The sequence below is a fragment of the Chrysochloris asiatica genome, unplaced genomic scaffold, assembly GCF_000296735.1.
Source record: "Chrysochloris asiatica unplaced genomic scaffold, ChrAsi1.0 scaffold00347, whole genome shotgun sequence".
Lineage (NCBI taxonomy): Eukaryota > Metazoa > Chordata > Mammalia > Afrosoricida > Chrysochloridae > Chrysochloris > Chrysochloris asiatica.
Genome location: NW_006408865.1, coordinates 1,292,586 through 1,310,064, shown reverse-complemented (window position 1 = coordinate 1,310,064; position 17,479 = coordinate 1,292,586). Strand labels below are relative to the sequence as shown.

Genomic DNA, 17,479 nt, shown 5'->3' with positions numbered 1-17,479 from the left:
GGCTACAAAGGCAAGAAGTGACTGTCTTACAAGCTTTCAGGAGAGAGACGAGTTCCAGAGGGGGTGGGGGAAGGTAGACTCGCCACTGAGTGGTTTCCAATCTGTTGGGACGGGGTTGATGAAAGGTGGTGGGGATAAGACTCTTGTGGTTCAATAGTGAATAATTGCTATCAGGGCTGACTGTAAGGGTCAGAAATGTAAAGGTAGATGTTTTGTAACAAAAGGAGGGGAGTGACTGATTTTGCAGTCCAGGAGTGGAGGTCCTGTAAGAAGTAAGAAGAGCGGAGTATGGGACCCTACCCAGAGAAACAGTGATGCTAGAGATAGAGGCAGAGACGATGACACGGACAGATGGAGCGGCTGGGGGCACTGGACTCAGGGAGGAGAGGGTCTGTGGGGTACACCCTTTGGTTGTTTGATGATGCATGGAGGAGACTGTAATCACTGCAATGACATGAAATATGATTTGATGAATGTAAAACTTATGTTCTCCCATGTAGACCCACATAATTCACAATAAAAACTTAAAAAAAAATATATATATATACTTGCATATATGCACAAAGACCTATGTATGACACTATATATAGTAATATAATTATTTAAAGGTTTATACATATTTTAATTCATTTAGCCCTCACAACACACTAATAAGCAGATATTATTATCATCCCCATTTACAGATAAGGAAACTGAGGTATAAAAAATGAAACCAAACCCACTGTCACAGAGCCTATTCCAACTAATACCTGGGGTATGCTGCTGCCTAAAGATTCAGAGGCTGTAAAGCTTGACGGGAGCAGAAGCCCTCATTCTTGCTCCCTCAGAACAGCTGGTAGATTCGAACTGTTGACATTCTCGTTAACAGATCCATATGGAACCCACTATGCTACCACAGCTTCTAAATGAAGCATATTGTTGTTAAGCACTGTCAAATCAGTTCCAACTCAGAGCAACCTTGTATGGGGTTTCTGAGGAGCAGCTGGTGGGTCTGAACAACTTTCCTTGTGGTTCACAGTCCTGTGATGATGCTACAGCATTACACGAGGTATAGAAAATACTAAGCTGTCCACAGTCACACAGCTAATATAGCACAGAACTGGTATTCAAGCCTACAACATCAATGTCCAGATTTATACTATCCTACTATAAGGCAACCTCAAAGAAAATTAACACTTCACAACATATCAAGAGAATGAAAATCTAAGAAGAACATGGAAACATTAAAACTATGAAGAAACTCACAAGAAATAATACAAAAAACATGAACTCAACAAAGGAAGACACACAGAACAAAGAAAGCAGCAACACCACAAAAAACCAAACATAATGGCAGCAATTAAGCAATACCTATCGATAATTACACTGAATGTAAATGGATTAAATGCCCCTGTTAAGACATGGAGGGTGGCAGATTGGATAAGAAAATAAGATCCTTCAATATGCTGTCTGCAAGAGACACATCTCACACACAGAGACAAAAACAGACTAAAAGTCAATGGATGGTAAAAAAAAAAAAAAAAAAACAAAGCTAATTGCAATAAAAAATGAACAGGAGTGGAAGTACTAATCTCAGATAAAATAAACTTTAAGGCAAAAAACAGATTTTATACTATCCTGCCTCCATTTTCATTTTTACAGTAAGAAAAAAACTGGACAATCCCTCTACTTGGCATACAACGATAAGATATAAGAGCCAGGACACAAGTAGCTATATGCACACTGATGTTCACAGCAGCACTATTCACAATAGCAAAAAGATGACAACCTAAATGCCCACCAATGGAAACATGGATAAACAAACTTTGGTACATACGCACAATGAAACGTTGAAGAAAGACCTCATAAGATGGATGAACCTGGAGGACATTATGCTGTGAAATAAGTCATTCACAAAAGAACAAATATTGCATGAGACCACTACTGCAAAAACTCATGAAAAAGTTTTCATGTTGAAAGAAACATTCTTTGATTATTACAGGGGTGGAAGGGAAGGGAGAGCAGTTCACTGGCTAGAGGGTTAGCTCAGGTGACAGGGAGGGCAATATACAAGAGTGAGGTTGGCAGAAGAATGATGAATACAGGTGAAGACACAGGGAGGTATGCAAGGGCTAAAGAATAGAGGTAAATAGTGATATATACACAACCTTAGAACAACAGTGTTCTGTGTGTACATACATGGATAGAGACAGGCTGAATGGGTATAGGAGAAAGAGTGGAGTATATATATAGGAGTTTGAACGAGAACATACGTACATGGGTAACCACAGAGAGGAAGGTGGACTACTGTGCGGAGAGCGGCTTGGCTTCTTCTGTTTGACACAGTCCCAGCAGAAGGAGAAACATCATGCAAAGCAGATAATTCTCAGAAGCTGGCCTCTATCTTCCCTTTAGGATATCTCTGAATTCACTTGTAAAAATATATAATATTGCCATATTCACAGCCTTTTACTGTGAGCTCTACAAACATTCGGAAGAAACAATTATCTCAACTTCAGTAGGTTGAATTCAAAGAGAATTGTATGAATTACTCCCTTTCACAGAAAACCTAAGTACAAAGTAACTGCATTTGTGAGACCACAAAAGCAGATAACAAACTAAAGTCAAGCTGACCTACCCCTATAGACCTCACCACAATCAGTCACCAGCCAGAATTCACAAACCCCTACATACAAGCACCTGCGTAAATAGGCAGAAAATAATGAACTTAAGTGAAGGGTAGTTTTAACTTGGTAATCTACATTTCCTGCAGCAATTAGCCAGGTTGGGCTTTATGGCACACAGCTTCAAAAGAAATGAAACATAAAAACACTGTTATCAAGCAATTTAATAAATACTTTAGAAAAACAAAATAAGTAGATGTTAGTAATACTTTTTACTATGAAAATAGTAGTACATTATGTAGGATAGAAGACTGATAATTAGTTAGTAGAAATAATAAGGTAGTGCAAGCATTGATGATTAATAGAAACTTATGTTACTAAGAAGATGTAATCAGAGGTCTGATAAGTAGAAATGATTTGTGTAAAGTTTGACTCAATCTTTTAGTGGAAACAAGAAGAAACAATTTATCACATACTGGGAAAGGAGATGAAAGTCAGTTTGACATCACAGAAATATTTTTGTCAAGGTTGTCAAATGACAAGGTGTAGGAATGTTGTGATAAACTGTGTAATAATTCAAGGAAAGATCAAAGTATCAATTCATTATGGACTGTGTGATTTTAAGTATAAAAATAAAGACTTGCTGAGCCGGGCCAGAAGAGAGGCAGAGAGAAAGAGACATCAGCCAACTAAGCAGAGGCTCTCGATTGCTTTCATTTTCGCCAACTCTGCGTCTCCTCTCGTGTCCCACGACCCTGCGAGAGCTGGACTCCCACACTGCTGTTGTATGGAGGGGACTGCAATCATCAAGATACAACAAAGCGTATGATTTGCTGAATGTAAAACTGATGGTCTTGGTCTATAAACCTTCACTCAATTTATAACTTAAAAAAAATAAAGAAAAAGCTGTAAACAACCTGCAATGCCCATAATCACCTCCTTTCTCATTGCAGGCTTCTCTAACTGAGGAAGGGGAAAGTGTTTAGCAACAAAAATTTGGAGCATTATACAGGACTTGGAAGTCTGATTACTGAAAGTGAGGTTACTTTGTACCTTGAAGTGACCTGGAGACTCTTACCTTATACTTGTTAAGTGTCGTCGAGTCAGTTCCAACCCATAGCGACCCTGTATAGGGTTTCCAAGGAGCAGCTGGTGAGCTAAACCACTGACCCTGTAGTTCAAACCAACTTTGAAGCCCAGCACATTAACCCACAACACCACACCAGGACTCTTAACCTATACAGTCAGGAGAAAAATTGGTCCCACAGACAGGTTTGAACAGGCAATGAGGGTAAAGAATGAAGTTGCATTATGCAATGGTCACATCCACTGAATAAATCTAGTAAAATTGACAAGGCTTACGATCATAAATTTAAATGGAATTCAATTTGGGGATTTTCTCCTGCAAAGACGGAGGAATCGTCCAGATGAAGCAGCAGGGAGCAAGGAGAGGCACCTACTCCATCTCCTGGTATGGAGGTGTCAGCTTTCACTCAAGATGTGGTTCTACAAAGTTAGGTACAGAGAACCAAAGAGCCAAGAGCATGTGCTACAGAGAAGGAAAAAGAACCATAGGGAGTGAATGAGGTCACAAAAGTTGAAGACAGGATAAGCTCCTAGATTAGTCCTCGGATGGTAAATGAGAAGGTCTTAAGTGACTTCACATGAGGGCACGTTCCTGGGAATGTGGGGACAGAGCCAATGACGTCAATGAGATGATGAGCTTTGAAGAGAGGTTTGTTTATTTAGATGGAAAAGACTATATATATTGAAAGAAAGCGACCTTCTATAGAACTTCCAAGGAGTAGCTTATGGGCTTGAACTACTAACCTCTCACTGGTTCGCAGTCCAGTGCTTACCCTACAGATGCACGCAAGGAGTCCATAGAGGGACACAATGACTCAGAACCAACTCCATGACACTTACCAGCAACAGTGTTGAAAGAAAGGATAAAATAGGGAGATAAATAAATGATATTTAATGACACAGTATCTCAAGATGATAATAAAAAGGTCTATTTTTAGTATTTTGTTTGTAAAAAAAAAAAAGATTATGTGCTAAACAGTGATAGATTATGTGCAATTAAACCTAGGTCTAAGCATGGGGGTGGTGGGGCTGATGGGAGAAACAGCAAGACTATTATGGATTCAATAGATGAGACATCTTAATAAGTCTAAGAACTGAAGCAGTGAACTTGAAGAATAAAATAGGTGGAGACTGGCTAAGAGTAGAATGTTTATCATAATGATTTCAAAGACCAGGGTCCAACTGAGATCAGAGGCTTATATGGCTAATGGGAAGTGAAGAAAATGGTCACTAGAGGTAAAGAGGTCAGGAAATGAGAGGTCAAAGTTTTGGATGACTCACTCATATAGATATCAAAATCACTAACATCAACAGAAGGGCTTACGAGGAAGAGTATCAGCTGAGAACTCCAATCTTCAACAAATGAGTGAATGATGAAATCATTGGGAAAGATTAGAGTAAGAAACCGTAAAGGACAAAAAACTTAGCTTTAGAAGTGAGTATAAATAGTGGTTTGTTGTTAGGTGTCATCGAGTTGGTACTAACTCACAGAGACCCTATGCACAAAAGAACGAAATACTGCCCAGTCTTGGGCCAACCTCACAATTGTTGCCACCCTTGAGCCCACTGATGCTGCCACTTTGCCAATCCATCTCATTGGGGGTCTTCCTCTTTTCTCTGACCCTCCACCTTACCAAACATAATATCCTTATGCAGTGCCTGGTCCCTCCTGACAATCTATCTGAAGTATTATGAGAGACGAAGTTTGGCCATCCTGGCCTCCAAGAAGCACTCTGGCTGCTCTTCTTCCAACACAGATCTGTTGGTTCTTTTGGCAGCCCATGGTACTTTCAATACTCTCCTCCAACACCATAATTCAAAAGCATCAATTCTTCTACAGTCTTCTTTATTCACTGACCAGCTTCTGCATGCATATGAGGGTATTGAAAATACCTTGGCTTGGATTAGGCACACCTTAATAATAGTTTAGATGAAGCAAAAGAGACAAGTGCAACACCTACTCCATCTCCCTGTGGCTAAGTATGTGGAACATAAAGGGAAGACAATTACAACATACTGACAAAGGCTGTGGAGAAGGCATTATCTTCAGGGAACTGCCTTATTTAAGATAAGGCAAGCGGAACACTGAGAACAGGATGATAAGATGGAGCAGTTTCCTGAACACGGAAGAGGTCTAGAGGTTCAGCAGCAAAACTGAGAATGAAGAAAGGGGAATGAGATCAGAATTTAGCAATGTACTTAATAGCATCAGCATGCGAATCTAAACATCACCAACCAGAGACAAAAGCTTGTGCAATAGCTGAGGTAAAAACAGAGTTGTGAACCATGGTTGAGGATCAGTGCCAGTGGCTCAGAAGGCAGACAAGCCCTATTGCCTTATTCCTCAAAGTTTCTTGAAGTTCCTTAGTCACTTTAGGGCAACAGTTATGAAACGACAATATCTCTGAGGCCTCACTTAGAGTTGTCGTTGTTATTTGTGTGGGTGTATATACTTGCACATTCATAGAAAAAAAAATTATAATTCACTCCAAACTGTTAATATGACTATCCCTGGAGAAATTTTGGAATTTACAAGAAAGACAGAAGGATACATGAAGAGAATTTTTACTTTTTTTAATGAATATACTACTTTTGTTGAGTCCTGGTGTGGCCCTGCAGGTTAATGCATTAGACTGCAAGCTTGGTTTGAACTGCATGGTTGGTGATTCAAGCTCACCAGCCGCTTCTTGGAAACCCTATACGGGGTCACTATGAGTCAGAACCAGCTCAATGGAACTTAATAACAACAACTACTTTTGTGGTATTTAAAACACACACAAAAATATCTTACACAACTTGATGTCCTAAAGGTAAGTTTGCTTTTGTTTTTTAATTTGTGTTTTCTATTTCAAATCGTAAAATCATCTCAGCATTAAAAACAAAGTAAAGAAAGTATCCTGACGTAGCTAATGATCGCTTCAGATTTAAATTTAAATTCCTATTACCAAGGTCAAAGATCTTTCTCTCCTAAATACAAAACAGAAAATTTACAGCACTATAAACACATGCAAGAGAAACAGTACCAACTCTTAAACATACAGAAAGATAAACAGACAAGTCAACCACCTGATTTACAAACCTCCTACTGACCAACACAATGCGACACTTAGTTATATCTACTGCTGTCAAGTCAATTCTGACTCAAAGAGAACCTATCAGAAAGAGCAGAATTGCTTCCACAGGATTTCCAAACCGTTATCTTTACAGAATCTGACTGGTGGATTTGAACTGTTAAGCTTTCAATTAGCAGCAGAGTGCTTTTAACCACTAAAAAGGGCTCCTTTTTATTTAAATACTGAATCATTACCTCCACATTTCAGAAACAATCTAAACATCTTGACTATGGACACAAGAGGGAGCAATTTAGCCTTGAACGATAATTTTTTCTGAGAAAAATTATTTTTATTCAGAGAAAATTAATCTCATCTTACTTTTTTAACATGACATTTTGCCTGGTAGCCTAGTGGCAACTAATAGTAAAGAAATCCAGAGGAGGACATGAAACTTAGCTAGGGAAGTGAGTAAATATGAAGACAGACTCTCAAGAGACCATCCTTGCTTTAAAAATTCGGCTCATATTTACAATAGTGTAAATGGTTTTAATATATGTCAAATCTTTACAATATGCCCTACAAATATACAGAATAAAGGGCCAAAACTTCAAAAGCAAATTGGGTTAAAGTATATAGGCAAAATAATTTTAAAATTAAAAGAGTAAAGATGTTACTTTGAGGAGTATAGTCAGTCTGACTCAAGCCATGGTATTTTCAATGGCCTCATTTGAATGTGAAAGCTAGACAATGAATAAGGGAGAACAGAGAATTGATGCATCTGAATTATGATCTTGGTGTAGAATACTGAAAGTACCACTTACGGCCAGAAGAACAAACAAATCTGTTTTGTAAGAAATACAGCCAGAATGCCTCTTTGAAGTAAAGCTAGCAAGACTCCATCTCATGTACTTTGGACATGTTATCAGGAGGAACCAAACTCTGTAAAAGAACATCATGCTTGGTGAAGTTGAGGGTCAGAGGAAAAGAGTAATACTCTCAACAAGATGGACTGAAACAGTGGCTTCAACAACATGACAATTGGGCTCAAGCATGGCAATCAGGAGGATAGCACTGGACTGGGCAGAGCTTCATTGTGTTATGCAAAGGGTCATACATAAAAACAATTTTCTGATATATACCAACCACCACATAAGAGAACAAATTTCTACCAGAATTACAGTTTCAATCATGTTTCTAACACTTACAGCTATTTACAATTTTTTTTTTTAAAAAGGAGAATTTTATTATTGGAGCTCTGGTAGCGTAGTAGTTACGAATTGGGCTGCTAACCTCAGGGTCAGCAGTTCAAAACTACCAGCTGTTCCGCAGAAGAAAGATGAGTCTTTCTGCTCCCGTAAAGATTTACAGCCTCGGAAACCCTGTACAGGGTCGCTATGAGTCAGAACCAACTCTATGGCACGTAACAACAATAGTAAAATGTCAAAAAGCCAACATTGTTATATTTTAATATTCATGGAAATGATTGTTAAAGCAATTAAAAATTACCTTTAGGAAAACATCTACTCTTAAACTAGTGACACAGAGGTCAATGGTGAGAAAACAGATCTAATAAAAGTGTTGATGTTCTTCCCTGACCTCTCCTCACTAACCATTCACTGTGCCCCAAACCCTAAAAACATGAGATCACACACCAAAATAGCTAGACACCTGAGGAACAGAATACTCTGAAAGGATGGAAAAAGTAATCCTACAATTTAAAACAAGCAAAATTGATGTTTTTAGATAAGAACAAGATTAAAAAAAAAAGTTAGAAAAATTAATGGGGAATAAAATATAACGTGATATAAAATATAACCAGAAACCAAATGCTGCTGAATCAATTCCAGCTCACAGAGACCCAGTGGCCCCATAGGGTTTCCTAGGTAATCTTTAAGAAAGCAGACTACCACAGCTTTCTTCCATGAAGCAGCTAGTAGGTTTCACCCACCGATCTTTCGGTTAGCAGCCAAACTGTGGTACTGTAAATTTATTTGATACAGCTTTTCTATCTACCAAATGATTGGGTTGTTGTTGTGGTTAAGTGCCGTCGAGTTGGTTCAGACTCATAGCGACCCAGTATAGGGTTTCTGAGGAGTGACTGGTGAGCTTGAACCACCATCCTTGTGGTTTAAACTGACTTTGCAGTCCAGCGCATTAACCAACAGCGCCACACCAGAACCAGGCAAACTCAGAAGTACAAAACTCTACCAACAGGATTGGTGAGTTTTGCCATCATGCTGAGTTTAAAACGAAACATCTCAGAAGCAGGAACTGACAATTGTTGCAGGGCTACCAAGAAAGAAAAGGCATGAGATCCCTACCAGGAAAAACAGTGGCAGAGATGTAAGCATGCAGAGACACAGCTGGTACAGGCTTCCAAGTCCATGGACCAAGTCAAGCTGAGTGGTTTCAGGCTAGTATGCAGCATGTGACCTCTGGACATTTAGACTGGCTACAGGAGTTCATAATACTTGCCTTAACAGGGCAAAGGCTGAGGTGACTAGATGGCTAAGAGAAGGAAGACAAGAGCAAGGCATGCCTCTAGTACAGCAGAGAGGTGTTTCTAATTAGAGAATTGCTGCAACCAGAGTTGTTGGTACATCCCGAATTACAATCTGTTCACTTCTCTAATAAATCACACAATCAGGAGTAGTATCTCTGAGTTCTATGTGGCCACTGCAACAGATTAGCAAACCCAGATGGTAAACAGAGTGCCGTGGAAGGGAGGGTTGGTGTCAGAATCGAGTAGAGAAGGCTGAAAGGTGGAGGAATGCCTGACCTATGCCTCATAGTTATCAGCCTTGAGCTCCTTTTGAGTCTGATTCTCCTTCCCACTTGTGAAGTCAGGGCAAGTCAGACATGGCCCCCTGCTGTTCTTGAATCACTGGGACAACCTAGCTCCTTATAGAATGCAACCCAAACCAAACCAAAACCACTGCCATCAAGTTGATTCTGACTCATAGTGACCCATCTAGAGTTTCTAAGACTGAATCTTTACAGGAACAAATAGCCTCATCTTTCTCCTTCAAAGTGGATGGTGGATTCAAACCAAAGACCTTGTGATTAGCAGCCCAACACTTAACACACTGCACTACCAGGCCTCCTTCATTAGAACACAACAGATGAGCTAAGTAGCTGATTAATATCCATATATAAAGGCAGATTAGATGATCAGACAACTAGAATAAACAGCTAAATACAAAGGCAAAACTACATGATAGGACTTAAGCAGAACTCAGGAAGTACAAATTAGAAGGCCAAAACAAAACCACTGATTAAAGAAACTTTATGAGAATTAAGGATTTCTCTTCTATTAAGGGCATTCAGGGCAATGTCAGTATGTATGACAAATTAGGGAAAGATATTTACAAGGTATAAAAGCAGTAAGACAATATCTAAAATGCATAAGAAACTTGTAAACAGCACTAAGAAAAAGATGGAAACACCAATGGTAAAACTGATAAAGAATATAAATAAAGTCTATAAAAGAGAAAATCTAAAAGGCTATCAAGCTTATGAAGAAATTTTCAAACTCAAGTTATCAGAGAAATAACTAATTAAAGGCTATCACTTTATACCAATTGCTCTGGCAAAACAATTACAAAACTGAATGATACAAATCTCACTGGGGCAGTGAAGATACCAAAGCCCTCTCACCCTGCTAGCAGGGAATGCAGAATGCATAGAGTGATGCACTCATAAGGCATGGAAGGGAATGCTAATTTATATTAGTGATTCTGCTCTGAGCTACACATACTGAAGAAATCCTCATTCAAGTGAAAGCTTTGTTAGGGTGGCAGAAAGTTGCAAGCAATCTAAACATCCACTGACTAGTGGAATGAATACTAAAAATACATTGGACAGACCTCACGAAGGGTAGCAATCATAAGTCATGGACAACATGTATAAACAGCAACAAAGGGAAATCTTTAAAATGTAGTGTCAAGGACAATATAAAATAAAATAATACCATACACTTCATGTATTTAAAATGTCTACATACAAATAATACATACTTTATAAGAACATATATAAACTAAAGAACATACATTAAAAGGGTTATTACCTATGGTAAGATGAAAGAAAATGAGAATGGGAAATGTTAAAAAGGAAGTAAGCAAATGAATAAATCAAGAAGCTAAGGCTGGTGCAGACTACATATGATAATAGGTCCTCAACTAAACAATACGATGAACTCAATTCTCTGTACTTCAGATCCCACAAGTGTATCAGAATATGAATTATGCTATGTACTGGCTAGCTATTAGAGAATTTTTCAAAACAAAGTGGCTAAAGTCTGTTCTAAGCCCACACACAATGTGTACAATCTTGTTCGTAGAAAATTAATTCCATGTGTAGTGTGGCTGTGGACTACCAAAAGATGAAGTCACACACTCAGCAGGAAGAGCATGGTTGCGGCCTGGTTTCACATGCAAGTTTAAGATAGTAACATCACTTTGAGAAATCGTAATTAGCTTGTTTCTGTAGATTTATACATAATCAACAGTTTCAACTCTTAAATTCCTGCTTCCCAAATAAGCAGGTACTCTGAGAGCCTGCTTGGTAAGCACTGACCTCTCAAACATGCATCGTTTGTCTTCTCAGCCAAACAAAATTCTGAGGAAGAAATGACTTCAAGAGTCATTTGATAAATATCCAAAAGATTCACCCCAAACCATTTGGACCTCCCTGGCTTCTTTGTTCCTTAGACTATAAACAGCCCATATTGCTCCATCTCAGATACAGCACGCAGCCTCATGCTGTATTGTCCAATTTGCCAACTGTCTAACTGCCTATTAAGTTTCCAGCACTGTTATAACTTTGTTTCAACTCTCAGAGATTATTCAACAGTTGACTGTCAGGTTTAACCCTCAAAATTCAAAATTCATCCAATAATTTAGAGCGACTTAAATTCAGTTAGAGTGCAGTTTTTTAATTCTATATACTGCTATCGTTGTTAGGTGCCATCGAGTAGGTTCCCATTCACAGCAAACCTATGCACAACAGAACAAGACACTATCTGGTCTGGCGCCATCCTTATTGTGAAGTTTGAGCCCACTGATGTTGCCACTGTGCCAGTCCATCTCCTTAGAGGTCTTCCTCCTCTTCGCTGACCCTCCAATTGCCCAAGCATGATGCACATCTCCAGAGATTGATCCCTCCTGATAATATGTCCAAAGTACAAAAGACAAAGTCTTGCCGCCCTCACTTCAAAGGAGCACTCGGGCTGTACTTCTTCCAACAGATTTGTTTGTTGATCTGACAGTCCATGGTACTTTCAATATCCTTTTCCAACACTATATTGTAAATGCATTGATTCTTCGATGGAAGGGGTGGGGAACATCTGGCCCAAGAGCCATATGTTGTTGCTGTTAAGTGCCATCGAGTCAGTTCCAACTCATAGGGACCCTGTATAGGGTTTCGAGGAGCAGCTGGTGAGTCTGAATCACCAACTTTGCAGTTCTAACCAACCTTGCAGTCCAGCGCATTAACCCACAGTGCCACACCAGGACTCGAGGGCCATATAAGGCCCACAAAATCATTTTGTCTGGTACTGCAAAGTCAACTGCAGTTCAGGCCATCACATTTTAGGAAGCTAATTTTTAAGGTGATAATTTTCTATGGGCTGTAAATGATGCTAAAAATATCCAAATGGCCCTTAACAGAAAAAAGGTTCCCCACCCTTGTTCTATGGTCTTCCTTACCCATTGTCCAACTTTCATGTGAATATGAGGTGACTGGAAATATCATGACTTGGGTCGGGTGCACCTTAGTCATCAAATGGATTTCTTTGCTCTTGAACATTTTAAAGAGGTCTTGTGCAGCAGATTTGCCTATTACGTCATTTGATTGACTGCTGCTTCCATGAGTGCTGATAATGGATCCAAGGAAAATGAAGACTTCAACGACTTCAAACCTTTCTTTACTTACAATGATGTTATTTATTGGTCCAATAGTGAGGATTTTCATTTTCTTTACATTAAGATGTAATCCATATAGGTCCAACTCATTCCAACCCTATATAGAGTTTCCAAGGAGCAACTGGTGAGTTTGAACCACCGACCTTGCTGTTCAAACAGACCTTGCCATCCAGTGCTTACCATAGAACACCACACTAGGACTCCCAGAGATACTATAAAGACAGAACTCACTAAGGAATGGAAATAATAGTTGGAGCTATCTAATTAGTCCTTATAAGTACCCCAAGAAGCTACCAGACTCACAAATTGATTTCTTGTACACCTTCAGATATGTCCTAAACCTTTCTGTGCCCTTCCTCATTTCAATAACAACCCCAATCCATTCCTACTTCCCAGCCCTCCCATTCCTACCAAGTTTGCATCTCAAACTCCTGTTCTGCCTCCAAACTCCAGCTCAAATGTCATCTCACTAGGATGCCTGTCCTGTCCATCTCCTTCTATCAAAGACTTAACGCTTCCTCCTTTCGATGTTCTGAATTTGTACTACATACAATGCATCATAATTGTTCCCATGTCTGCCTTCCCCAGTAGATTATGAGTCAATTTCTTATACGCAGACTGCCTACTTTTTGGATCCCTAGAGCCCCAAACAATGCTGAACTCAAAGTTATTGTTGTAAAGTGTCATCAAGTTGGTTCTGACTCACAGTGACCTAGTATAGGGTTTTCAAGGAGCAGATGGTAGAGCTGAACCACCGACTTTGCAGTTCAAAACAGTGCTTATCCTGCAGTGTCACACCAAGACTCCAAGTAGCCACTCAATAAATATTTACTGGCTGCATGTATATCTGAAGTGAGAAAATGAATCTATGACGTCTACCTGCAAAAATCCATTGTGTGCTATAACACCAAGCCCTGAGTCAATTCCAATGCATAGCAACCCTATATAGGGTTTCTGAGGCTATAAATATTTATGAAAGCAGACAGCCTCCCCTTTTTCACACAGAGCTGCTGGTGGGTTTGAACTGTCAACCTTGAGGTTAGCAGCCCAGCATCTATCCCATAATACTACCAGAACTCCTTATTGACTACTGTAGTCCAGTCCCAACTTTTTTTCATGTTGGGGTTTACTTACACACAATGTAGGTAAGTTACTAAAGATTTTTATTTTTAAATGTAAGCAGGTGACAGAATTAATTATAGAAATGGAATTACAGTTTAAATTAATACAGGATGCCAAATACACAGCTGAGTTACACACTAATGGAGTCACTACCGTAACTGAGTTTTTTTCCAAGAACCTCCTTCCATATAGTACTTGATGCCAAAATATATACTCAACTGACAAAGGTTTAACTCCATTCCTGGCTAGAAGGCAGGGATAAAACTTTTCAAAGTCGTTTTTCAACTCTACAATTCCCTCAATTATTAAAATGCAAGGGAGACACTTCATTCCAGAGATACTAGTTGCCGTGTGATACACAGCGAGCTTTTTTGGCTTGGCTAGTCAAGTCTCCCTATGACAGTCTCAGCAAGAAATCATTTCTAAAAAATACTCCTAGCTGTGGCAGGCAAAAGGAGTCCCTAAGTGACACAAATAGTTAAGTGCTTGGCTAAAAGAAAAGTCAACATTTTAAGTCCACCTAAGAATGCCTTCATGCTCACCAGCTGCTCCTTGGAAACTCTATACAGGGTTGCTATGGATCAGAATCGACTCAATGGCACTTAACAACAACAACAAGAGTGCCTTAGAAGAAAGACTTGGCAGTCTACTTCTAAAAAACAGCCACTGAAAACCCTATAGAGCAGTTCTATTCATCTACACAGGAAGCTCAAGAGTCAGAATGGCAGCTGGTTTGGTTTGGGGCTGGTGGTTGGCAGAATAACAGCCACTCAAAGATATAAATATTCTAATGCACAGAATTTGTGAATAGGTCACCTGGCAAAAGGGACCTTGCATATGTGATTAAGTTAAGTATTCTGAAATGGGAGCATTATTCTGGATATCTGGCTCAGCCCACTATAATCACAAAGGTCCTTGTAAGAAAAAGGCAAGAGAGTCAGAGAAATTAAGATGTGAAAAGCAGAGGTGATGGGAGCAGGAGGAGGAGGGTAAAGAAAAGGGGAGAGAGACTTTGATGTGAACAGTACACGCTGCCAGCTTTGAAAATGGAGGCAGGGGCCATGAGTCCAAGAACGCAGGCAGTCTCCAAAAGCTGGAAAAGACAAGGAAGAGGATCCGACCCCACCCCAGCCAGGTCTCCAGGGGAAACTCAAACCTGCTGACATCTTAGTTTTAGTACAGTAAGCCCTATTTTCAAATTTGACATCTAGAACTATAAGATAATAACTCTGTGGGGTTTTAAACCACTAAATATGTGGTAATTTGTTACAGCAGCAACAGGAAACTACAGCAACATAATCCCTTAATGGTGTCTCCTTAGTCAGCAACACAGAATAACCAAAACTTACCTTCTAAGAGAGTATGATCTCGAACAGCTTCTGCAGCTAATACAGACTTCCCACACCCTGCCATTCCATACACAGTGACCCATCCTGGGTCTCCATTCAGCTTGAAGAGCTTCTGCTGAATTGCATTAACCAGCTTCTTCCTAGTAACAAAAACAACTGGCCTTTGTGGTACTCCACCTTCACAGAGGACTGTCCTTACTGAAACACAAAAGAAATGAGCTTGAATGAACAGAACTGGTTTGAAATGGTTACTGAGTAGTACCATAAAAAAAACAAAGAAAGTCTATGAATTTCCAATAGAAGTTAAGAAAGTGGCTAATATATCAACTGCAACTTTTTTATTTCTTAGAACATTCAGAGCAAAAGCAAACATATACATTGCAAGATGACTATGGGCAAGATGACTCTCTGGTCCTTTTTTCTCATATTGAAAACTGGGAAAAGAGAATGTTAAGAGAAGAATATTGAGGGAAACCCTTTCATGAAAATAGATTTTTAAAGATACTTATTCTTTCCTATACATAATCACTGGACATGTCATCAAAGAGGGACCAGTCCCTGGAAAAAAGACTCCATGCTTAGTAAGTACTGGACAGAAAAAAAGGAAGACCCTCAACAAGACGGACTGTCACAGTGTATGCAACACTGGGCTCAAACATAACAACTGTGCGGAAGGCACAGGACCAGGCAGTGTTTCATTCAGTTGTGCATGGCTCACGATGAGTTGGAAATTACTTGATAGCACCTAACAACCACAACAACAATACATCTCTATAAATATACAGAACTAGAGAATCACTGTAATAAAGGCCTATAACCTACTTCATTATCTGTAAAAATCAGTATATGTGTATCATGAACTCAGTAGTAACTGCTCCCTGGGCAAAAAGAAAATGTGAGGGCTAACATGGCTACAAATAAAAAATATTTAAAGTACAATTTTTCACATCAATTTTCAGTGAACTGCACACAGTAACTTCAGCAGACTCCATCTATAGCAGGCAATACAAAATCATCAACTTAAAGATTATTAGCCTGCTATCTTTGGTCGAACATTTAATTAACTCACCCCAAATGATGGCTGAAACTGCAGAAGCCTTGGCAAGACCAGACCAAAGATTCCGGGGTCTTATATGGCCCAGAAGCCACACATTCCCCACCCGAGCTAAGTAAGACAAAATTGCAAAAATACAACCAATGTGATAGAAGCGATTGTGGATACAAACCATATGAAGTTATTCCACCAGCTGAATCTTTACCAGTGGAAGAAGACACCACAGGAACGCCACCATGGAGAAGGGCAGCCAGCTCTCGATATCCTTCATGTAGCAGAGCATTGTAGAAAGATATGTAGGAATAATTGTCTTTTTTAAGTATAATTTTAATTAGCATAGCTGCTCGTTGCTGTTGAGTGGGCTGGGGAAAAAACAACAACAAAACATTAAGTTGTTTAGTCTACAACAATTAACCCATTTCCAACAAAAATTAGCAGAAACCAGTACAAGTACTGAAATAAATTCCACACCATTTCAAGGTACCACAGACAATCTCCAAGGGTTTTACCTCAATTTTTACTTTTTCTTCTTCCAATACTGTTAAGCCTCCATCACTAATCATATGATCCATGATATAGGATGTCCTAATGTCTCTTTCCAGGGCTTCTCTATACTGAAGCAAACAATTCCGAGCTTTCGCATCCATCCTTCCTCAAATTGCTCGCTCTCTCTGCTAAGCTGTCAACAACCATGAGCTGTAGGCAAAACACCGAAACGTATGTCAGGAAAAGAAAGATGAAAAGATGTGCAACCTCACAGGCAATCAAGAAATGTAAATAAAATTAGATCTTCTCTTATAAAGATTTTTATAAATGAACAAAACCCAGTGTTTCAAAAGTGTGAGAAAAATGGGCATTCTTAGGCACAATACAAAATGGAAACTGCCTTTCTGGAATTCAGGATGGTAAGATATAGAACTGTTTGAAATAAGGATTCTATTTAACCCTTCTAAGAATTTACCTCAACTACCAAATAGCCAAACCTATTGCTGTCTGATGTTGTTTGGTGACCGTTAAGTCGGTTCCGATTCACAGTCACCCTGTATAGGGTTTCCAAGGAGCAGCTGATGAGTTTGAACCAGCGACCTTGTGGTTTAAACCGACCTTGCAGTCCAGTGCTTTATCGCAGTCAATTCCAATTCATGGGACCTGAGCGCACAGCATAGAGCTGCTCCAGCAGCCTTCCAATGCTGCCATCTTCACAGGTGCAGACTGCCACAGCTGTCCACCAAGGACAGTGCAGGCCTCCAACCTCTGGCTTCTTGGTTAGCAGCTGCGCACTTACCTACTT

At 39.5% G+C, this 17,479-nt stretch overlaps 1 protein-coding gene across 6 annotated transcripts in view; it reads right to left on the bottom strand.

Annotated features, from left to right (window-relative positions):
• Positions 1 to 16,885, bottom strand: part of APAF1 (apoptotic peptidase activating factor 1) — a 195,385-nt gene extending 178,500 nt beyond the window's left edge. For 2 of the 6 annotated variants that reach the window (XM_006875935.1, XM_006875937.1), the window contains exons 1-3: positions 16,698 to 16,835; positions 16,361 to 16,550; positions 15,135 to 15,332 (exon numbers count right to left, since the gene is read on the bottom strand). In XM_006875935.1, the coding sequence (XP_006875997.1) occupies positions 15,135 to 15,332; positions 16,361 to 16,550; positions 16,698 to 16,835 (526 nt within the window). Of the gene's footprint in view, positions 1 to 15,134; positions 15,333 to 16,360; positions 16,551 to 16,697 lie in introns of all 6 variants that reach the window. The other 4 variants (XM_006875934.1, XM_006875936.1, XM_006875938.1 and 1 more) reach the window with 3 other exon arrangements.
• Between the last annotated feature and the right edge of the window lie 594 nt (positions 16,886 to 17,479).